Genomic DNA, 25,102 nt, shown 5'->3' with positions numbered 1-25,102 from the left:
TGTAGTGGAAAAGCAGAAAAGGACACCTCAGATCTCAATTCTGAGATGAAACCGAAAGTAGATGCAGAAAAGCGCATAGCTGCTGGGCAAGACTTACTGTTGGCCTCCTGCAGGTAAGAAACCTTCCAACCTCCTAGCAAGACCACGCCACTCGGTCATTTCAGTGATCCTTAGTCCACGCTCCCCCACTGATATTCCAAATGCTTGAAGAATAGCAGGGAGAGTGGGTAAGGAACATTGCTAGATGTTAGTCTTGGAACAATGGGAGGATTCTTCAGTTTTAGGTCTCAGGCAGCTGCCTAAGCACGGATCAGCAGCATAACACCTCTGTTTGAAGTTGCATTCCCAATTTTATCTAAAATGCAGTTAGACTGGAGGGAGAAATCCCTCAGGGGCTCATATCTGAACTTGCTTCTGTCCTTACTGGTGATAGCTCAGCTGTCTTTTGGGCCAGGTCTTCACTAATAATTATTACACCCCAGAGCACAAGCCCCTTTTTGAGCTGCCACAATAAAAAGAAGAGTACAGGGTGGAGCGCTTTCAGGGTGCTGCGAGTATGTGGCATGATTCTTCAAAAAATACCCTATGTGCTCAACAGGCATAAATCCATTCTTTCCCAGAACCCGGCCAGGAAGGGCACTGTAAGTATGCATGAAGAATATTTTCCCCCTGAAATTTTGGAGCCTTTCATAGGCATTGTACATTTACTGTAGAGAAACCAAAAGTAAATGTTGTATTATAATAGCAAATTATTCTGCAGATTATTTCTGTAGAGAAACCAAAAGTAAATGTTGTATTATAATAGCAGATTGTTGATTTGGGAATTAAAAGCATAGAAAAAAATCAAACGTTATTGTTTTCTATTTCATTAGAGAGAACTGTATTTTACAGCTGGTCAAGAAATAGTCAAAACATGAATATTGATAAAGAAATCTTTGTTGCTGGAAAAATGGTGAATCACACACCATTGTGAGGACGGAACTGCATGTTTATGAGGCAAAGAGGGCTCCCAACCCCATGTTTGCTTTGTAACATGAATGTAGGGATTGATATTTGCTGGGAAGAATCAGCAGACAGGAAGAACCTAACTGTCTGTGCACTCCTGATTCCCCCTTACAAACGCTGCCTGGCCCTCTGTGTGTGTGTGTGTGTGTGTGTGTGTGTGTGTATGTGTTGGGGAGGGGCACCTGAGGCAGGAACTCTGCAAAGAAGAGTTGCTTGGTGGTAGGCAGGTGAGGTGCCCCTTTTCTTATCACTGCTTCTGCCCTGCAAATGTCCCCTCACCCTCATATTTGTGTTACATTAGTAAATGTGGGTTTGCAAATGGCCATGCTGGCTGGGGAGGATGGAACTGCATCTGGAGGGTGCCAGGTTGGGGAAGCTTAATCTAAAAGCTCCACAGGTGCAAGCCGATGCTTCTGGACACAAACCGGGACTTTCTCAGTTTATTGTTTGGTCTGTAACCCCTCAGATTGCATCTCAGAATGCTCCAAAAGTTCCCCAGAGTTTCGAAGGGGCTTCCTTTGGATGGGGGTGATTTCGAGCTCTGCTGCACACCCACAACTCCCCACACAGGTCTTTGAACCCCAGACTAAATTGGAAACAAGAGTGATATACAAGCTGCATTAAGCATTGATGTGCATGTACCTGACTGTGTTCTTGGCTGGGTGTTGCACTTAATCCTGTGGCTGCCATGTATGTGCTTCCAATGGTCTTGATCTTTTCAACGCCACTAAATTTGGGTTTAGACAACAGCTGTGAAGAAATAAGGTTCTCAGATATCTGATGGCTAAGTAGTAATGCATGAGCATTGTTAATACAAGGGTCCTGGGCATTGTCTCTGACCACCTGTTTGGAGGAATATTTCAAGCACAGTTAGCAGATCCGCATCCAGAAGTAACTCATTTCCACTTAGGACTAAACTAGATGCAACGGTAGTAAACTGTTCCTTTAAACGCAACTGCACCCAAATCACATATAAAATAGGGGATCGAATTTTAACGCAAAAGGGGCCATGCTGGTGAGAAGACCTGAACCCACCCCACACTCTCTGCATGCCAAGCACTTCTCTCCCAATAAGCTGACTAATGGCACTTACTGGAGCTCAGCTGGGGAGGCTGCCCTGCTGGGCTGGTTTCTCAAACTCCAGAGCTCAGTCTTTCCTAGCGCAATATGACAGTGGGACCAACACAAGAGGCAACTCTACACATGGACATCACCAGATGGTTAATATCGAAATCAGATTGATTATGTACTTTGCAGCCAAAGATGAAGAAGCTCTATACAGTCAGTAAAAACAAGACCTGGAGCTAACTGTAGCTCAGATCATGAGCTGCTTCTTGCAAAATTTCGGCTTAAATTGAAGAACGTAGGGAAAACCACTAAACTGTTCAGGTATGACCTAAATCATATCCCTTATGAATATACAGTGGAGGTGAGGAATAGATTGAAGGGATTAGACCTGATAGACAGAGTGCCTGAGGAACTATGGATGGAGGTCTGTAACATTGTTCAGGAGGCAGCAACGAAATCCATCCCAAAGAAAAAGAAATGCAAGAAAGCAAAGTGGCTGTCTGATGAGGCTTTACAAGTAGCTGAGGAAAGAAGGGAAGCAAAAAGCAAGGGAGAAAGGGGAAGATATATCCAACTGAATGCAGAGTTCCAGAGAATAGCAAGGAGAGACAAGAAGGCCTTCTTAAATGAACAATGCAAAGAAATTGAGGAAAACAACAGAATGGGAAAGACTAGAGATCTCTTCAAGAAAATTGGAGATCTCAAGGGAACGTTTTGTGCAAAGACAGGCATGATAAAGGACAAAGAAGGCAGGGACCTAACAGAGGCAGATGAGATTAAGAAGAGGTGGAAAGAATACACAGAAGAACTATACAGGAAAGATCTGAATGTCCCTGATAGCCATGACAGTGCGGTCACTGAACTTGAGCTGGACATCCTAGAGAGTGAAGTCAAGTGGGACTTAGGAAGCATTAGCAACAACAAAGCTAGCGGAGATGACAGTATTCCAGCTGAGCTATTTAAAATCCTAAAAGATGATGCTGTTAAAGTGCTGCACTCAATATGCCAACAGATTTGGAACACTCAACAGTGGCCGCAAGACTGGAAAAGGTCCGTTTACATTCCAATTCCAAAGAAGGGCAACGTCAAAGAGTGTTCAAACTACCGCACAATTGCACTCATTTCACATGCCAGCAAGGTGATGCTCAAAATCCTGCAAGCTAGGCTTCAGCAGTATGCGAACCGAGAACTACCGGAAGTACAAGCTGGGTTTCGAAGAGGCAGAGGAACTAGAGATCAAATCGCCAACATTCGCTGGACCATGGAGGAAGCAAGAGAATTCCAGAGAAACATCTATTTCTGCTTCATTGACTACGCTAAAGCCTTTGATTGTGTGGATCACAACCAACTGTGGCAAATTCTTCAAGAGATGGGAGTACCAGACCACCTTACCTGTCTCCTGAGAAACCTGTCAAGAAGCAACAGTAAGAACCAGACATGGAACAACCGATTGGTTCCAAATTGGGAAAGGAGTACGACAAGGCTGCATATTGTCACCCTGCTTATTTAACTTATATGCAGAGTACATCATGACAAATGCCGGGTTGGATGAATCACAGGTCGGAATTAAGATTGCTGGGGGAATTATCAACAACCTCCGATACGCAGACAATACCACCCTAATGGCAGAAAGCGAAGAGGATCTAAAGAGCCTCTTGTTGAGGGTGAAAGAGGAGAGTGCAAAAGCTGGTTTGAAACTCAACATTAAAAAAACGAAGGTCATGGCATCTGGCCCCATCACTTCCTGGCATATAGAAGGGGAAGAAATGGAAGCAGTGACAGATTTTATTTTCTTGGGCTCCAAGATCACCGCAGACGGTGACTGTAGCCATGAAATTAAAAGATGCTTGCTCCTTGGGAGGAAAGCTATGGTGAACCTAGACAGCATAGTAAGAAGCAGAGACATCACCTTGCCCACAAAGGTCCATATAATCAAAGCTATGGTTTTCCCAGTAGTAATGTATGGCTGTGAGAGGTGGACTGTAAGGAAGGCTGAGCGCTGTAGAATTGATGCATTCGAACTGTGGTGCTGGAGAAGACTCTTAAGAGTCCCCTGGACTGCAAGGAGGTCAAATCAGTCAATCCTAAAGGAAATCAACCCTGACTGCTCATTGGAAGGATAGATACTGAAGGTGAAGCTCAAATATTTTGGCCACCTAATGCAAAGAGAAAACTCCCTGGAAAACACCCTGGTGCTGGGAAAGATTGAAGGCAAAAGGAGAAGGGGACGGCAGAGGATGAGATGGCTAGATAGCATCACCGTTGCAATGAATATGAACTTGAGCACACTCCGGGAGAGAGCGGAGGACAGGAAGGCCTGGCGTGCTATGGTCCATGGGGTCACGAAGAGTCGGACACGACTTAACGACTGAACAACAACAAGTGGGCTCTCCCACACTGGAGGTATTCAAGATGAAGCTGGACAGCCATCTGTCAGGGATGCTTTGAGTTAGATTCCTGCATTGGGCAGGGGGTTGGACTCGATGGTCTTATAGACCTCTTCCAACCCTACTATTCTATGATTCTATTGAGTTTCTCTGGAACCCAGAGAGGGTTAAAGGGCTGAAGCTTGTGAGACAGTGGGTAAAGCTGTCCCAAAGTGAAAGCAGGCATTCCTGAGGGGTTTGGTTCTCAGTTTCTGAGGGGGAATCTGGAGAAAGGTGGAGCCCCAGGCAGGTATGTCAAAAGCAGTATGAGGAACGTTCCGCTTGCAGGCACTGAACCCATGTCAGAAATCAGCTCTGGCATATTTCTTTTTGTGCTAGTAAGCCATCATGATTTTAGTTCAAAAGAAGGGCAGATGCAGATTCAAAAAAAGTAAATAAATGAATCAACCTGTCTTACTGTCAATTATTTTGTCAAAGAGGCTATCATGAATACTGTTTACCCTAATACTTTTTTTTAAAGACCTCTATAGCTATGGGATAGCTTAATAAGGCTTTCCATGCTTTTGACAGCAGAAATGAGTTTGCCTTCTGTCTGTTGAGCAAAACACATGCTGCATTCTTCTGAGAGGGACTTTGCTTGCTGTCCCTGGAGTTTCATGTCCATACCACATGCAGCTCAGGTTTGCTGCACTTCAAAGTGAAAAGAACATTTCATATAGTCCTGCAAGATGTACAAATTCAGCCAGAGCATCAAGCTGTGTTTTTTCTTCTTTCCATACCTTCACCAACAATGGCAAAAGTACATAGCAAGCCATGTTACATTTATACCTCTTTGGCTTCACAGTTGGTTCTAAAGCTTTGCATGTTTAAAATAAAAAATATTAAGCAATGCTTTTGTGGGCATGCTGCTTTGAATACTTTATTTGTTTCAGCCATTGACCATGAGATAGCAACTGGAAAACAAGAGATAATTAGAAGCTAATGACTGGAAAACAATAGATAAATCCAAACAATAACAGAAGAAAAAAAATGGTAGACTGCCTAAAAGAACATACTGTACAATGGAAGTTCGATTTAGATTCAGATAGTGCTCCACAGCAAAAAACTAAATTACAATCCACTACACGTAAATCAAAATAGTTTTGCAATTGCTTTGCAGCCACAAAAGCAAAAACAGACAGTTTGAGTAATCTTCTTTTCACTAGCTAAGAAATTCTGTTTTCTGCCAACATTCACCATCTTTCAGTAATGGCTATAGATACCTGTTCTGTTCATTCTCACAGATGACAAGATAAAATCTATAATGGGGATTGTATTCAACAGTCTCCTCCCCTCAGATATAGTGCCATGAACTGAAAAGCACATTAAAAGCACATTTTAATACCACCCATTTAAAATTGCTGAGGGCATTTGTTGAAATCTCAGTAAAATTAAAGCACACTTAGACTGCTTCCACACTAGCCCTTTTCTCTGGAGTTGCTGTCCTTTGTCCACACACATTTTACAGGGAATGTACACAACATCACTGTAAAATTGTTGCCTCCCATTGTTCTCTGGGCTCTTTCTGTGCTTTTTCAGTTAGGATTTGTGGTGCTCTTTGGGGGCTATAAAAGCATAAGTGCAGCACAAGCCTCTCTAGTGTGGACAGGCAACACTCTATTAAGGCTTTTAGGGAGAACTGTTGCTTTCAGTGGAGTTTCCTCTTTGCAGATTCAGCTTATTTTACTGCTTCTCTATTCAGTCTGGCTGTGAGATTAGTATTTAGTCAGCTTTTATACCTCTGCTAGGGGATATAAAATTACTTGTTTCTGTTATTTTTTCTTTCTATTATAGTGAAATAGTGCTATCATGTAGGGATGGCAGAGAATTCCGCCACGGATCTCAGTGAGGCCGAATGCCAGTGCATTCGGCCCTCCGAAATCTGTGGCAGAACGGCCTGCCACCCCCCCCCCCGCCGCCCTGCGGATCCCCACCCCCGGGATGAGACTTACCTGGGGCGGATCTTCTGGGCTGCGGTGGCTGGTCTTCCAACCGGCCGCCACCGCCATTTGCGGTCTTGTTAAAAAGAAAAAAAAGAAAAAGAAGACGTGATAGGCTACGTAAAGATTTACGTAGCCTATCATGGCTAGGTTAAAAAAACCCCACACACGACGTGATAGGCTACATAAATCTTTACGTAGCCTATCATAGCTGGGTGGGTTTAAAAAACAAAACAAAACCCGCATCCGCAAATGGTGGCGGCTACGGACGCTGCCATTTGCATTCCTTATTTTTCGCCATCTTAGTCTACATAAATATTTACGTAGACTACGACGGCGAAAATAAAGGGGAATGCAAATAGTATAGCGGGCGCTATTTGCGTCCCTTTTTGATTTGCTGTTTGAGCCTACGTAAAGATTTATGTAGGCTAAAACGGGGAATCAAAAAGGGACGCAAACAGCGCCCGCTAGGCTATTTGCGTTCCCCTTTATTTTTGCCGTCATAGTCTACGTAAATATTTACGTAGATTCAGACGGCGAAAAATAAGGAACGCAAATGGCGGCGGACACAGCCGCCGCCATTTGCGTAGGCGGGTTTTGTTTTTTCCCCAGAGCCCTCCGTGTCCGGAAATCCAGCTGTGGATGGCTCTGGGCTGGCTGGGCCTGGCTGGCTGCTCCGCGGAGCTGCCGCGGAGCACAGCCAGCCATCGAGGATTCCTGGGGGGAGGAACAGATCGCCTCCCCCCCCATCCAGAATTCTGGGGGGAGGGACGGAACGCCTCCCCCCCCCAATCAACATAATCCGCGAAAGGTAAGTCACTTTCGTACATCCCTACTATCATGGAAAGTAAAGAGAAAAAGTCACAGAAACAAATAATTTAATACATCTGTCTTTCCTGTGTGGCACAACAGCTGACTAAGGCTGCAAGCCTATACACACTTACATGGGAGTAAGTCCCATTGAATATGATTAGACTTACTTCTGAGTAGACATACTCAGGATTGTGCTGTAAAGCACCAATTTCAGAGCAATTCAGCACCAATCCCTCAGCCACCCTTATCAGGAAAGTGGTAAACTTCGCTGAACCTGAAAACAGGTAGCTTTTAATTAACATTAAAAAAGGTCCTTTGCTGAATGAGCAATAACTACACTTATAAGAGTCATTCTAACAGTGTATTAAAGAAGAGGGGGTAAAAGTATGCAAAAGGTGTAAGCTACAATATATTATGGGTTGGGTCCAAAGTTGCACAGAGCAGAACTCCACAGTTTGGATTGTCCCATGGGTGGAAGGGAGGCGATTTTCACTCATTCCCCCTCACTCCTGCGGTCCCCTGCCCTCTCAAAAATCTGCTCTGGAGGGTCCAGAACTGCATGTGAGGTGGTGCTGTGGGCGCCTTTCTCCAGTGGAGATGCTCTGCTGGACCCTGGTTTCCTCCATCAATGGAAGAAGCCCTCCCATTTGCAGAGGGTGAATTCTGGATCCATCCCAATGTTTCTGTTAGCTGATATGAACACTTCTAGAAATGGAGTTTGAAACACAGAGAAAGAAAAATCTAGAGTGGCTCACAGCTTGGAATACTGGAACTACTGAAAGCTACCATTGGCCATTTATAAGCACAGAATGGAATCACTCCATCCATTGACACATCCCTGAAGAAACAAAACAAAACAATTTAACTGGAAGTGACTCAGTTGTAACTGGAAGTGTCAATATTTACTATCTCTAAAAGGAGAGGATCTTTTAAGTGGTGGCACCCCTGTTGTGGAATGCCTCTCCAGAGAAGCTCACCTGGTGCCTACATTGTGGTCTTTGGGGCACTCAGTGAAGACCTTCTTATTTTCTCAGGCATTTCAGTCAATCAGCTTTGTTTTAAAATGTGTTACTGTGCTTTTAGATTTTTATACTGCTGCTGGCTGTTACTCTGGTTTTTACTTTGGATTGATGCTGTTTTCAACTTTTAAAGGTTTTATATTTTATCATATTGTATTTTTAGGTTTTAACTTCTGTGAACCATCCAGACAGCTTTGGCTATTGGGTGGTAGAGAAATGTAGTAAACAAACAAACAAACAAATAAAACATGTTATATTTCACAATGTTACACTCTGTGGTTTGACTTCCATGATACCATTGCCTGTCACAGCATTGCTCTACAAGTCACTCTGCTGTGTATAAAAACATAGCATGGGATGAGTCTGTACTACCCATGAATACTTTCCATAGAAGCACAAGCACTGCTGTTTCTCTCTTGGAGAAGTAGTTTCCTGGGAAGTAGTCCAAATTATGAGCCCTTCCCATGTAACTTTCTGATGAGATACAAGAGTGTCTTATACAGCCCAATGTGTTCCACAGTGCCCTATGCCAGGACTCATATCCACAGTGAGTTTTCAGGTTGTGCACCACTGTTCAGCTCTGGCCAAAGGACAGAAACTAGCCGTACCAGCCAAGGAACCTTCCTTGCACCAATATGCTGGAGTGGGTCAGAACTGATGCTTTCTGATTCCTCTAAAGGTGTCTGAATCAGACAAACTTAATGGTCTGAGCAACTTGGAGACAGGCTCCTCTTAAAAAAAAAAAAATTCTATATTTTTGTAGAAATATAGAAATTTTCTATATTGATGGTCAACACCGAAATCAGATTGACTACATCCTTTGTAGCCAAAGGTGGCGGACATCTATACAGTCGGTAAAAACAAGACCTGGAGCTGACTGTAGTTCAGATTACGAACTTCTTATTGCACAATTTAGAATCAGACTAAACAGAATAGGGAAGACCCACAGATCAGTTAGATATGAGCTCATGAATATTTTATTTATTTATTTATTTATTTCATTACTATACCGCCCAATAGCCGAAGCTCTCTGGGCGGTTCACAAAAATTAAATCCAAGCAACACACAATAAAACAATTTAAAATATACAGAACATTAAAACCACAATATAACAATACAACCACAATAAAACCTAGCAGCAGTGCAGGAGTTTAAAATACAGATTTAAAACAGCAAAGATAAAAATTTAGAAAGCTAAAATGCTAAAATGCCTGGGAAAATAAAAAGGTCTTCACCTGGCGCCGAAAGGAATACAATGTAGGCGCTAGGCAAACCTCACTAGGGAGCTCATTCCAGAGCTGGGGTGCCACAGCAGAAAAAGCCCTCCTCCTAGTAGCCACCCGCCTCACTTCCTTTGGCAGGGGCTCACGGAGAAGGGCCGCTGATAATGATCTTAAGGTCCGGGCAGGCACATATGGGAGGAGGCGATCCTTCAGGTAACCTGGCCCCAAGCCGTTAAGGGCTTTGAATGTTAACACCAGCACTTTGAATCGGGCCCGGAAATGGACTGGCAGCCAGTGCAGCTGGAAAAGTACTGACATAATATGAGCTCGCTGGCCAGTCCCTGTTAACAATCTTGCTGCCCTATTTTGGACCAGCTGAAGATATAAATAGCACAACAGTTTAAAAGAATATAAAAGATAAAATAGATAAAAGAGAACAGCAGCTAAGAAGGAGCAGATAAAGTCCACGTTTGCCCCTTTCCCCTTGTCTTTAAAGCTGCTGCCCTCATATTCCTCATGAATATGCAGTGGAGGTGAAGAATAGATTTAAGGGACTAGATTTAGTAGATAGGGTCCCGGAAGAACTATGGACAGAGGTTCGCAACAATGTTCAGGAGTTGGCAACAAAAAACGTCCCAAAGAAAAAGAAAACCAAGAAGGTAAGATGGCTGTCTGCTGAGACACTGGAAGCAGCCCAAGAAAGAAGGAAAGCAAAAGGCAACAGTGATCGGGGGAAGATATGCCCAATTAAATACAAAATTCCAGAGGTTAGGCAGAAGAGATAAGGAATTATTTTTAAACAAGCAATGAGCGGAAGTAGAAGAAGATAATAGAATAAGAAGGACAAGAGACCTCTTCCAGAAAATTAGAAACATCGGAGGTAAATTCCAGGCAAAAATGGGTATGATCAAAAACAAAGATGGCAAAGACCTAACAGAAGCAGAAGAGATCAAGAAAAGGTGGCAAGAATATATGGAAGATCTGTACAGGAAGGATAATAATATCGGGGATAGATTTGATGGTGTGGTCAGTGAGTTAGAGCCAGACATCCTGAAGAGTGAGGTTGAATGGGCCTTAAGAAGCATTACTAATAACAAGGCAGCAGGAGATGACGACATCCCAGCTGAACTGTTTAAAATCTTGCAAGATGATGCTGTCAAGGTGATGCATGCCATATGCCAGCAAATTTGGAAAACACAAGAATGGCCAACAGATTGGAAAAAATCAACTTATATCCCCATACCAAAAAGGGGAAGCACCAAAGAATGTTCAAACTATCGAACGGTGGCACTTATTTCACATGCCAGTAAGGTAATGTTCAAGATCTTGCAAGGTAGACTCTGGCAATTCATGGAACGAGAATTGCCAGATGTATAAGTGGGGTTTAGAAAAGGCAGAGGACCTAGAGACCAAATTGCCAATATCCATTGGATAATGTAGAAAGCCAAGGAGTTTCAGAAAAACATCTATTTGTTTTATTGACTATTCTAAAGCCTTTGACTGTGTGGATCATAACAAATTGTGGCAAGTTCTTGGTGGTATGGGGATACCAAGTCATCTTGTCTGCCTCCTGAGGAATCTGTATAACGACCAAGTAGCAATGGTAAGAACAGACCACAGAACAATGGACTGGTTTAAGACTGGGAAAGGAGTACGGCAGAGTTGTATACTCTCACCCTACTTATTTAACCTGTGCGCAGAACACATCATGCAACGTGCTGGGCTTGATGAAGCCAAGGCTGGAGTTAAAATTGCTGGAAGAAACATTAACAATCTCAGATATGCAGATGATACCACTTTGATGGCTGAAAGCGAGGAGGACCTGAGGAACCTTATGATGAAGGTGAAAGAAGAAAGTGCAAAAGCTGGGTTGCAGTTAAACCTAAAAAAAAAACACAAGATTATGGCAACCAGCTTGATTGATCACTGGCAAATAGAGGGAGAAAACGTGGAGGCAATGACAGACTTTGTATTTCTAGGCGCAAAGATTACTGCAGACGCTGACTGCAGCCAGGAAATCAGAAGACTTTACTTCTTGGGAGGACACCAATGACAAATCTTGATAAAATAGTAAAGAGCAGAGACATCACACTGACAACAAAGGTCCGCATAGTTAAAGCAATGGTATTCCCTGTAGTAACCTATGGCTGCGAGAGCTGGACCATAAGGAAGACTGAGCGAAGGAAGATAGATGCTTTTGAACTGTGGTGCTGGAGGAAAATTCTGAGAGTGCCTTGGACTGCAAGAAGATCAAACCAGTCCATACTCTAGGAAATAAAGCCAGACTGCTCGCTTGAGGGAATGATATTAAAGGCAAAACTGAAGTACTTTGGCCATGTAATGAGAAGACAGGATACCCTGGAGAAGATGCTGATGCTAGGGAAAGTGGAAGGCAAAAGGAAGAGGGGCCGACCAAGGGCAAGTTGGATGGATGATATTCTGGAGGTGACAGACTCGACCTTGGGGGAGCTGGGGGTAGTGACAGCTGACAGGAAGCTCTAGCGTAGGCTGGTCCATGAAGTCACGAAGAGTCGGAAGCGACTGAACGAATAAACAACAACAAATATTTCTATTTACAGAATAAAAATGTAAATCAATCCAAAGACTAAGTGGCTACAGACCACCTTTATTTTGGTTCTCTCTCCCCCACCACCTCCCATTTGCCTAATTCTGGCCTCAGCTTCACTGGAACCTCGAGCCAATCTACATGAAAACAGGTTTTGAGGTGAGTCCATTGAAATTCAGATTTTCATGACATCAGGTTAGCTAGTCCCAGGGCAAATGGTAGCCAGTAATGCAGTGTACACATTAAAAAAAACCCATTTGCATGGGGCAAATGAGTAGAACTGAAGGTCATCAAATGGGTGGGTGCAGGGAAGCAAGGAAGCTTGTTCTCTGTCCCCTCCTCTCGTGCTCAGTGAAGCTTTTAAAATCAATAAGGGACTGGCAGTGATTGCGCGTAGGGTCGTAACAGCGTCCTTTCAAAGCAGCTCCCCACTCCTGCACTCAGTGAATATTTAAAGGGACAGGCAGCGATTGAGCGCAGGGTCGACACAGTGTCCTTTCAAAGCAGCTGGGCTGACTCCCATCTCCAAGGCAATGAGTTACTTCCGGGTAGACATAAACCCCTGCCCCATGCAACTCTTACCTTCCACAAATCAGCGCTGCTTCCACCAGCCCACGCTGAAGCCAGCTGAGGTCACATGGATGCCCAAACTGCACTGAAGCCGCTGTGACTGGAAAACCCGCCACAAACAGAGTTTCAACCCCCCCCCCCTGGATTTAGGGCAAGAAATACACATTAGCTATGGGAAGGGGCATGCGTCATCTGTCATGATCGACTTGGGTGTGAAGCAGAACCGGAGTAAATTATGAGCCCCTGGTCTTGTCAACCGGTGACTCTGCAAATAATTTTCTGATGCACTCTTCAGTTTGCACATAGATATGCTGGAAGCAGCATGGTAGGCCCTGCTTGGATTTTACTCATCTAGGCAACTGTCTTTTCTGCCTGAAAGGATAAACAGGCCTTTTGCGAACAAAGTAAATATATAGGACATTGTAAATTGTTTCTATTGGGATTAAGCACATTTAAATTTGTGTTGGATTGTGCCCATAATACAGGAAGTATCTCTGCAACAGCTTAACTGCTTGCTCGTATTTTAGCTGAAGACATGAAGTACTTACATCATCAAAGTCAGCAATGATCTCATTTAGAAGCCTGAGACATTCTAAGCCCTCTTTGTTGACATCAGATTCTGTATAAAACTCTTTGAAATCTGGAATGGAGGCAAACATGACACAGACGCAGTCATACGACTGATGGTATAAATCCTGTTCAAGAGAGGAGAAGGGAGACCTTGTTACACAATGTTCTCAGTAGATGGCATTCATAAAATAAAGCACAGATGAGGGGGAAAAGAAAAAGTAAGAAGGACGATGAATTATATAGAAGGTGTCCTTGCACCTGTTTATCACAAAGATAACTTGTCTCGTTTACTATTACTGGTTTTATGATGAATTGCTTTCTTCTATGAATCTTTTCCATGAGTAAAACATTAGTACTACCTAATTAACCTATTTATTAAATTAAAATAATTATCTACACAAACTTCTCTGTGGTGCACATAATATATGTTGGTGATAGTCAAGAGACAGACTGGCCAAAGCAGATGATAAAATCTTGAAACTAAGAATACGGAATTGAAAGATTTCTGTTATTTTGAAGAAAAGAGTTTAGACAACCATGACACTGTTTTTTTCATGTTTTTAATTAAGTTGGAAGAGCATGAAAAATGCTATAACCAAAGAGAGTCAAAGCTACTTATCATCACAAAGTTGTTTCAACACAGGAAACTGGAAATACATTTCTGATTCAGAGTCCCAAGTTTGTTCCAGTTTTCACATAGAACTCCTGCACAAGTGTGCTTCTCTATTCATTTTAATGGAAGAGGCAGTTCAACGAATTCTTCCCTGTGCATATGCACAACTGCACCCTCCAAAGCTGTGCCCTGGTGGTAGAGCTCTGGTGCATGTCAGTGCTCCCAAGGCTGCAATGGATCAGTGAATCAGGGTGAGCAAATATGAATATTCAGTTGTCTCTAATCAGCTGAACTGATTGTGTTTTGAGTAGCTACAATGCAATGTTATCTCTGAGAAAGCAATCCCCTCCTAAAGTAGCGTGTAGCAACAGACCTGAGACGAGGAATAGTGCCATTGGGACCACCGTAACCCTTGCTAATGTTTATTTCATGTTTGCACTACACAAAGTGCTGTAATAGCTGTTAAATGGCCATCTTTTGTTAAGTAGATTGGTTGGTAAGATTTAGCACTTGGTAAGATTTAGCACGTGGTCTATTCTTTTGTTCCATCCAGGGTTAGAGACCAGTGTTTTTCCAGGGTGTGAGAGAGGCTAGTAGAAATGTAATTCTGAGTGGAACATAGCAGTGAAGACACAAATCTGGGGTGTGTTTCCACACTATCGCCTTCACTTCTTTTCCAACTTTGTGCTGTTCCCATGTTCCAAAAGGACCTGGTCTGGCTGCGCTGTTTCCACAGGGCCCTAATCACATTATTCTCTTGATGGCTGGGTGGAGCCTTTTTGGAGTGGGTTGGGTCTGCTTACCCTATCTGTTTTCCTGCCTCCTCCTGTTTCCGATCCCCCCTCCCTTGCCCCCTCTGCCCCGCTGAAGTTTCCTGCTCTGACCTAGGGATGTCAGAGAATTCCGCAACGGATCTTGGTGAGGCCGAATGCCAGTGCATTCAGCCCACCGAAAACCATCGCGGAACAAAGCCCCCGCCCCCCCACCCCACGAAAGGCGCAGGGGACGAAGTGCCCGCCGCCCCCACCCCATGAAAGGCGTGCGAAACGGAGCACTTACCTGCTCCCGTCTGCGCTGCTGTGTGAATGGCGGCTGTCCTGCGGCCGCCATTCGCTTCCTCCTTCAGTCGTGATAGGCTAAGTAAATACTTACGTAGCCTATCACGGCTAATGCAGGGACGCCATTTGCGTCCCTGTGGAGGCCGTGATAGGCTATGTAAGTATTGGCGTAGCCTACCACGGCGGCGGGGGGGGGGGGAACCCCAGCGTACGCAAATGGTGGCAATCGCCACCATTTGCGTATGCTGGGTTTTTTTCCCCCCTGCTGTGATAGGCTACGTAAATATTTACGTACTAAATACGACAGCCGCCATTTGCGTCCCTGCAGGGCTGCCCAGCGGCCGGATGTCCGGCTGCAGGTGGCCGGAGCCGACCAGCGGCTCCGCAGCTTGGCCGCAGAGTGGAGCCAGCCGACCAGGATTCTGCGGGGAGGCACGGAGCACTTCCCCCCCCGGCAAAGATTCCGGGGGGAGGGACAGAGCGCCTCCCCCCACCTGCGGAACCCGGCGGAGCCAGGTAAGCGGGGTTTCGTACACCCCTACTCTGACCAGTCTCCTCCTTGCCTTCCCAGCCCTTTTGTTTTGCTTTAGAGAAGGAGCAAAAAATCAAAGCACTGTGTCTGGAGTATCCCCCCCCCCCTTTAAACCTTCCTCGTTGCCCCTAAAACAGAGAGTGAAACCACAATTGTGCATTAACAAAGGGGCAAAAAATCAAAGCGCTGCGTCTGGAGCATCCCACACACCCTTTAAACCTTCCTTGTTGCCCCTGGAATGGGGACTTAAAGCGCAACTGTGCATTAATGAAGTGGTGAAAAATCAAAGCACTGTGTCTGGAGCATCCCACACCTCTTTAAACTTTCTTTCTTGCCCTTAAAACAGGTGCTTATGTGTGTATCTTTTCATCTCTGCCTGACTGCTCCCTCCAGGATCATCTCCTCCTCTCCTTCACACAACTTCAGTGTTCTCGTCTCCTCAGAAGCTAATGGAGGAGTATGGGATTTCTAAAAAGGCTTTCCCCTTCTCCCCGCCCCCCTTTCTCCTTTCCCCTGAAAGTCCAGATGCTCCTGCATTTCAGGAGCAAGCCTCATTGAGCACAATGGGAGTTACTTCTGAGTAGACACACATATGCTTGTGCTGGGAAAGTGCGGGGGGGGGGGACACAAAGAGGGAAAGAAGCCCCCATTTTAACCCAGAGGACCTCATTGACCACAATGGGAGTTACTTATGACAAGACAGTAATGGGTTTGTTGTGGGAAAGAGAGCAAAACCAGCCTCCATTTTAACGCACAGGATCTGTATTTGGAAGCTGTGAAGGAGTTATGCCCTAAGGAAATTAACTGAAGCTTCAAGATTGAGATCTCTGTAAATTCTGATGTGGGCATTCAAAGGCAAGCCTCACTCAGCACAATGGGAGTTACTTCTGAGGAGACACTAATATGTTTGTTGTGGGAAAGAAAGTAGTAAAGACAAAGACAGCATTTAGCCCCCATTGTAACCCACAGGATAGCTATAAGTACTGCTAAACTGCTAAGTACTTTTGTCCTAAGGCAATTCATTGGAGCCTGGCTTGGTCACTTAAAGGCATTTAAGCAATTGGGCTTTAATGTGTGCCATTTCAATTGAGGGGGAATCTCAGCCTCATCCACAGCTATGGGAATTACTTCTGAGGAGACGCTAATGGGTTAGTTGTGGGAAAGAGACTGAAACCAACCCCCATTTTAACACACAGGATCTCTATTTGGAAGCTGTGATGGAGTTACGTCCTAAGGCAATGGACCAAAGCCTTGAGATCTGGGCTTAATCCCATTTCAAGAACTGAGGGCTTTGATATGTGCCATGTCAACTGAGGGGCTTCTCTGTCATTTCTGTGGTCACTGAGAGGGCAAGCCTCATTCAGCACAATGGGAGAAAACACCCCTTGACTGGGGTCATGGGCTGTGTTCTAGTGCTTATTTTCAATGAAAGCTATGGCCAACCTAGACAGCAGAGACATCACCTTGCCGACAAAGGTCCGTCTAATCAAAGCTATGGTTTTCCCAGTAGTAATGTATGGCTGTGAGAGCTGGACTATAAGGAAGGCTGAGCGCCGAAGAATTGATGCTTTCGAACTGTGGTGCTGGAGAAGACTCTTACGAGTCCCCTGGACTGCAAGGAGGTCAAATCAGTCCATCCTAAAGGAAATCAACCCTGAGTGCTCATTGGAAGGACAGATAATGAAGCTGAAGCTCCAATATTTTGGCCACCTAATGCGAAGAGAAAACTCCCTGGAAAAGACCCTGATGCTGGGAAAGACTGAAGGCCAAAGGAGAAGGGGACGGCAGAGGATGAGATGGCTAGATAGCATCACGGATGCAATGAATATGAACTTGAGCACGCTCCGGGAGAGAGCGCAGGACAGGAAGGCCTGGCGTGCTATGGTCCATGGGGTCACGAAGAGTCGGACACGACTGAACGACTGAACAACAACCCTTGGCACCCTGCTCCAAAATGGCAATGACACTTCTGGAAAACAGGGAGGGAAAGGGTTGGGTCACTGAGGTCAGAGCGACACACCCACAAAAGCTGGGCTACATGCCCCATGTGCAGGGCTAAGACAGCGAACCCAGTGCAATTGTGGAGACAGGTCAGTAATGGAACTGCCATAACCGGGAAAAGTCAGACTATAACCAGCCTCAGAAGAAGCCGTTTTTCAGCAATAAAATGTAACGCTAGGGCTGAATGGCCACGATGTCATGGAACCACAGAGCCCCCATGGCGCAGTCAGGTTGGAGTAAATTGCTGGGGGAAACACAGCCCTGATTTTTGTAGCTAGCTTGGAAGAAGGAGCCACAGAACTGGGGGACTCCAAAGACATGCTGTTAGCTTTGGGGAACTGATGCAGCTTCAAAAACTGTCACTGCCTGTCTGTCTTCTCGTGACTGCAAGTTATTTGCAAATAAACCAATAATGGGAAATGTAAGGTGCCAATAATCTTTCATCCAGAGGAAATAAAACCCTGTAGCACTGTCCTTGGAACTCCTCACTGCTTGGGCACAGTGTACACCCGACAAAATTTTCTACAATCTACCTTTCTCATGCTTTGTTCTTGCAAACTGAAACTAGAAATGGAGGCAAGCTGCTTTGCCAATTCTCACTTCCAGTGAAGGCAGCAATCTACAGTGTGCTTTGTGTGTACCGATTGAAATTGTTTCTAAAGGTGTGCATAACCCTGGTCAGTTTTATCTCAGAACACCTGAGGCGAGATATGGTAAGGACTGACCTCATTCTTCAAGTTCCTGGCCAAGAAATGCTCAGCCACGTGAGCTGGCAGCACGTTCTCCAGAAGCAGTCGATTCAAATTCTCCATGGTCTCTATCTCCTCACGCTCTTTTTTGAACTTGTTCTTCCACAGGAAATCTAACCTACAGTAATATTCATTCTGTTACAAAGAGGACACAGAAGTAAAGAAACAATAGGCATCTTGTCCTATCAGATGGTTTTAAGAGAGAAAAAATACACATTCACATTGAAGTAATGAAGCAGTGTGTACTCACCCTGATCCAGCAAAGGACTGAATGTGCACGTGTTATTGATTTGATTTGATTTTATATTATATTATGTTTATGTAGTCACCCCTTAACATGGCTCATGCAGGCTTCTGCATACATACTGCTAACTGGAATAGGGACTGCATGTGCCAAATGAGAGCTGTACATACAAGTCCCCGGCCTGGTCCAGCAACTACAACTGTGTGCAAGAAGCCCCATCAGACAGTCAGTGGCGAGGGAAGATATGTCAAGGCTATGGAAGAAGGGCACTATAAGAAGAGGTCCGGTGTCTGAATAGTTACAGCTGAATGGTAAAGTTGTACTACCCAGATTTAGGTGCAAACAACACACAAGTGTAGCTGGAAAGTCATTTAAAATGTGGGAGGGGGGACTCTTAGGTGGGGGCAACTGGGAGTGGAAAAGCTATGGTGAGACCCTTAACCCCCCCCCCACACACATATACACACCATGTTTCCCTTTCAAAACTGCAGGTATTATTTTTCTAGACCATGGCTGGGCAACTTGGGCCCCTACAACTGTTTTGGCCTGTAACTCTCTCACCATCCCTCACCATTGGTTATGCTTCCTAGGGCTGATGAGAGTTGTTGGTGAAAACATCTGGAAGGCTACAAGGTGCTCATCCCTATTCTAGGTAGTTTAGGGTGGGAGGAGAGAATGAGAAGTGTGAGTCAGTCAAATTTCAACCCTTCCCCATAGCATTTTTGGAACAGTTGCAGTGAGGAGAGAGCAAAGGTAACTAAGGGAGGATAACGGGGAGGCACATCGATAGTTTAGTTGTGGCAGCAGCTGCTTGCCTCTTTCCAATGCCATTGCACTAGCCTCAGTTTTACAGCAGGAGTATGAAAAATGTTCATACAGACAGAACAAGCCCCAGTTGGGAAGTGGGAGTGAGGTGCAGTAAAAAGAGCAAAGAATTAAAAAAAAAGAAGAAGAAGAAAATGCAAATATTAATGCTCTCTGCCTTCCATTAATCTCACCTAAAAGAAGGAAGGTACACAGAGCACAGCAGCTCCAAAACTCAAGAGGCCAGGGAGAGAGATATGGGATATAGGAAAAAGCATTCCTTAATAACCTACACAATGCACAGGCTGTTTGCAAGATAGTACATGAAATGAACCAGAAATGCCATCCATAGCTAAATTAATTTACAGTGAGATTTTCTTTTGGGCTGAAGGAGGGAGAGTCAGGGAGTTCCCTCTGTTTGCCAAATGGAAACAAAAGTTTTACATAAAGCATTAGAACACACTAGTAAATCACAGTGTTCAAGAGACCTTGCTTCAGAACTCACATCACAATCTGCTTTGCATTCTCCCCATTTCAAAACAGGTGTGTAGGGGTCAAATCTGACACTCTGAATATGTCTCCTAACTTTCACTGTGATATCTCTCTTCTCCAGAGAGATATTCTACTGCATTATGTTTTACATCTTTCCTTCCCCCTTGAAAACAGGTGCAGGGAGCAAGCAGGGGTTTATACTTGAAACAGAGAATAAAACTGCGCACCGATTTTGACTCTGATAACTCAGTCTTCAAGGTAGATATCACAATTATGATATTTTTTATGATGTGATATTTTGGATTCTCCCCCTTTGAAATCAGGTGTGTGGACTAAATGAGTCTTTGAACTTGAAATGTAGACGTGAGGCCTGAACACGTATATCAAATTTCATTTCAAATTTCACATCTCAGCATGAATGAGAGTCATTGTGTTATAAACAATAAATGGCATGTGGAAATTCAAAACATATACCAAGTAAGAATGACCTAGCCACAGCAGCAGTAATTGGTAACATCAATGTAATAGACGTAATATAAATGTACTGATGACAGCTATAACAGTATTTATTGGATGTGACTCTAATATAGCTTTATAAAAAGAAATGCTTTAAAAATCATGTTCTGATACTTTCCAGTGGACTATCCATATGGCATGTAATACTTTTACAGGCTTTTAGAACTCCCACACGCTCACACACTCAAAGTGCCTGGTCACACTTTGTTATATTTTAACTAGCAGTCAATCCCTTATTTACTATAATTTTCCTACATCCTCCCTCCCACCACTTCCCACCTTGATGGATGGTCTACAGGATGAGGGCTTCTATTGGTCAAAGGTTCAGCTAGCCCTTCAAAAATAATAACTTGAGCAAATAATAACTCCTCTCTCTCTCTCCCTTTCCCTCACTACAGCAATGCCTCTGCGCTTTCTATGGTAGTATTCACTTCACAGAATTGAAGCGGGCAGGACATTTGCCAAGAAACATCCTTTGTCCCTCTCCCACCGACAGATAAAAAACACCGCCCCCATCCCCACATTTCCTACCTTTTGGCTGATTCTTAGACCCAGTGTGCACATAACATCAGCAAATCGTGGGTTAATTAACCCACAATTTGCCATGGTGTCTGCTGCAGTCATTTTGAATATTCAACCTCTAATTGGGGATTGCTACGTAATGTCCAAACCTGGACACAGTAAGTTAATCGTGGGTTAAACAGCCCACAGTTAACTTACAATTAATAGTTGTTTAACCCACAATTATCCTATAGGCTGGGTTCACACAATGAGTAGGGGCAACTATGTAGTATGGGTTGTTTCCCCCGTGCATGCCCATCATTTGCTTAATTACCTGTGCCACGGGGTGCCAAGTCGTCTGAACCTGGCATACAACATGGTGGGGCTAGCTTCTAACCCACTCCACAACCCATGGCTTGTAGCAGGGGTTGTGGGGTGGGTTAGAAGCCACCCCTACTGTGAGGCACACCAGGTACAGACAACACAGTGCGGGTAATTAAGGAAATGCTGGGCATGCGAGCAGGACGTGCAGGCAGGGGGAAAAAATCCATACTGCGTCGTTTCCCCCACTGATCTTGTGAACCCGGGCATAGTGTCTGGGTTCAGATGTTGCGTACAAACCCCTGTTCAACTTGATCGGTGGCTAAATATTCAAAAAGGCTGTGGAATGTGCTCTGCACATGCTATGGCAAATCATGGGTTAATAATTCATTAACCCACAATTTGCCACCATGTTCTGTGAACAGCTCCATTCTGTTGCTGTTCACCGAGTTGTGTATTTATGCAGCACTTTTAATATTCTACTTATTTTTTATTATATTTTTATATTTGTGTGTATCAAATCAGGTATTGATTTTATTTTCTATTAAAAGATGAATCATCATCATTACTAATCATAAAAATCTGTCAAAAGTTTTAAATAAGCAAATGAAAACTTTTTTGGGGAAAGGTAAAAAATTGCACTGAAATGGATATGAACTAGATCAAAGATCTGCCTTCCGCAAGAGGAAGAGACCTTCCTGAGAGGACGGCTCTGCTCATAGATGGTCCTCCTGCCTGAGTTTTGTGATCTCCCCTCTTTTCTACACCATAGCTCACCCCATTCAGCAGAGACTCTTGATTCTTTGTGTAGCATTTTCAGGGTGCTGTAGGGGCTGCCATGAGAAGGATGAGTGGGGAACTCCACTTCCGCCAGTGCAGCTGATCCAGCGTAAACCCTGATCTAACCCTCTATGTGTGTGTCTTGTAATCAGTGATGTCAAAAGCACTATACATTAGTTGTCCGTGAACCACATTACACACCAGAGCTCAATGCGGTGGTGGCACTAGTGACAAGACTGAGGGTGTGGGGTAGAATTACAAGCTGCAAGTGTTAATTAAAACTAACGTAATAAATTACTCGACTTGCTTCACCCGAGCTATAAGAAATAAAGGCTACTCAGGGCTTAATAAGATACTTCATTGCAGTATTAATAATTCCACAGTGGTATGGAGAGTTTCAATTAAACTGCACACCACAAGCACAACATTTGCACAGACCACAGGAGAACAATATCTTGATGGAATTAAACAGCCTTACAGTCTTTGGCTGTTCCTGCTGGCCAAGCCAAGGCTCCTCTTGGCACCACAGGGCAATAATTCAGAGCAAGGCAACAAATCTGCAATCATGCTGAGGCAGCAATAAGTATAGTTATAATGGGAAAGCCAAGAAAAACAACAGTGGTCTAAGAGAGACATGTGCAAAACTGGCAGGCGTTGTTTTTTAAGCCAACATAAAATAGAGAGTTATAATAATATTATGAATGGTGTTGAGAGAGAGAGAGAGAGAGAGAGAGTTCTCTTTCTCCATACCATTCATAAGATTATTAAGTTCTCTCTCTCTCTCTCTCTCTTGAGGGAACTGGTTCAGGACTGGCAAAAAGAAGCACTTTCCCCTCACAATGCACAATTAACTGAGAAAATCCACAATCACAACTTGTGGTGATAGTCACGAGCTCAGGTGGCGTTAGGAAAGGATCGGACAGAGCTCATGACTGTCGGCCATGGTACCTCTCCATGTAAAGGGGGAGTATACCTCTAAGTACCAGCTGCTGGGGACATGCAACAGGAGAAGATGTCACCTCATGGGGGTCTTATGGGCTCCTCATCTGGAAACAGAATGCTAGATTAGACAGACCTTTGATCTCATCCAATAAGGCAAGGCCTACACCAAGGAATGAATAACTTGTGCAAGGATCTTGGCCTTGACCTTGGTTCCTACTCACAGACATTTACAAGTACTGCCATCATGAACAGTCCAGGTTCAGCACTGACCTTTTAATGCAAAATACAGTGGAGAGACACTTTTTCAAATGCATATTTATCATGGAAATTAGCACCGTGGCCTTTCAGTGCCTCATTGCTATCCTAGGCTAATTTAGTGAGAGAAAACAAACAATTTCTCTTCCAGCCTATAAAGACAGAGCACCAGTCCTTGTGCTTTAAAAACACACCTCTCGCAAAACCAGTCTAAAAAAATTCCTGCAGTAAACTGGTCATTATCAGGGAACTGGAAAGTGCCAACACAATCCTGAATTTATATTTAAAGACCTCTTTTAGAATGTTATGAAAAACCTTTACTTAAATATAAAATAATGTGAAAAACTCAACACCATGAACATTGCAGTTTTTCAAAAAGCTAATGGATTGTTTTTATAATCAACAGAATCCTCTACTTTACATTAGAATACATAAACACAACATTGTTTTTCATTTGTCTCATTTATTCCCTACATATCCACTCAACAGGCCCACACAGCAGCTTATAATCCTCACCCCCCACCCCCAATGCAATACAACAGTAAAAGGGAGCTACTTTAATTGTTAATTCCATTAGAAGGTCTTTATTGAGCTGGGAAGCATATTCTCTTGATTTTGCATTCTAGACCAGGAGGGATTCCTTCTTAGTTAGACAAATTGTCCCCTACCCTACCTGCAGACCAAAAGAATGAGGAAAAATCTGATATAATGAACTGAGGTATCCAAAGAAGTTGTTCTAACCATAACAGAATATGTTCAAGATACTGTAGAAAAACTGCCCTGTTGTTTAGTATTGCTGATATAAACTAGTCATGCTAGCAGCAACTTCAGAAAAAGCAAGCTGCATACAAGCAAATACAGTCAGAGTAACAACATAAAGGCAAGCTTCACGGGATGGAGGTTCAAAATGAAAGATTAAAGAAAAATTACAAAAGAAGGCAATAATTTCATGCCTTAGAAAATATACAGTGTTAAATTGGTTTTTTTCTTCTGCGGTAATCTGATTTCAAGCCAAAACATTTTTCTAACAAGAGTGAGGGATTCCAGCTGTGTGATGTGAGGTTAATGTGAACATTTGTGTATTTTATGCTTGTGTGCTATGGTCCATGGGGTCACGAAGAGTCGGACACGACTGAACGACTGAACAACAACAACAAACGTTTTGAAAGAAAAAGAGCCGGAAACAATGGGAGCATCATAAACAAGCTCATAGTGAAGCTTAAGTAATATGAAAGTGGGGGCTCCTACCTGTCTGCTGAGTACCAGCAATGTGATGAAGAAGATGAAGAGAGATACCGAGCCCATTGTCTTCAGATCTTTCAAGATCCCTGGCCTGTGGAAACAAAGGCACAAGTGGAATTTGCAGGGAAACAATAAGGCTATACAAATTCTGAGCCTGATTATTTTACTTTGAGGGGCACGAATTGCTGTCTAGTACTACAATGAAGAACCATGTTGTACAATTGGCAGAATCAAGTTGTAAAGCACTTTGGGTTGCCAACTGGTGCAGGATTGCATGGTTTAATGTTCTTCTACACAGGAAATTCTCTGCATGAAGAAAACTGGGAAGCACAGCCAGCCCAAGATATTTTTCTGCCTAAGGTGGAGCTGCAAATGCTGCCCACCCCCTCCAATCTAGCTGCAGACTATCCAAGGCTAATCAAGCTATCTGGCACCTGAGGCCCAAAATCCCACAAGTACCTCTCCCCATTCCTGGCAGTAAAACTAACTAACAATTTGCTGCTCTTCCAGATAGCCAAAACCAGTGGCCTGAGGCAGCTCTTTCACTCTACCTAGTGGTAGGACCAGCTAAGTCTTCTCTTCGACTTGATCATTTTATATGTGTTTCATGTCTCCCCCCGCCCCTTCATTTTATTGCAGTGAGATTTCAGACAGTAAGGACAACTGCTGTAAAGAGAAGGCATGAGGAAAGATTATGCCCTTGTGAGTCAAACATGGCAGGCAGAAATCTTGGACCATTGTTTGTTCACATGCCCCCTTTTAATGCATATATGAAATCAGTGTCATTTTATTGACAGTATAAAATTTTGTACATGGTAAAGAATCAAAATACCTCATTTTTAGAAAAGATTA

The 25,102-nt window shown here is 43.8% G+C and overlaps 1 protein-coding gene across 1 annotated transcript in view; it reads right to left on the bottom strand.

Moving 5' to 3' along the window:
* The window catches only part of ADCY2 (adenylate cyclase 2), a 190,999-nt gene that overhangs the window by 9,331 nt on the left and 156,566 nt on the right, over positions 1–25,102 (bottom strand). Inside the window, exons 19-22 of the mRNA XM_084850684.1 lie at positions 24,257–24,341; positions 18,130–18,288; positions 13,179–13,325; positions 1,648–1,755 (exon numbers count right to left, since the gene is read on the bottom strand). Of these exons, the coding sequence (XP_084706810.1) occupies positions 1,648–1,755; positions 13,179–13,325; positions 18,130–18,288; positions 24,257–24,341 (499 nt within the window). The remainder of the gene's footprint in view (positions 1–1,647; positions 1,756–13,178; positions 13,326–18,129; positions 18,289–24,256; positions 24,342–25,102) is intronic.

The sequence above is a fragment of the Heloderma suspectum genome, chromosome 4 (assembly GCF_057233095.1).
Source record: "Heloderma suspectum isolate Gila_16-S chromosome 4, 16-S_ref, whole genome shotgun sequence".
In the NCBI taxonomy this organism is placed as follows: domain Eukaryota; kingdom Metazoa; phylum Chordata; class Lepidosauria; order Squamata; family Helodermatidae; genus Heloderma; species Heloderma suspectum.
This window is presented reverse-complemented; position numbering and strand designations above follow the sequence as displayed.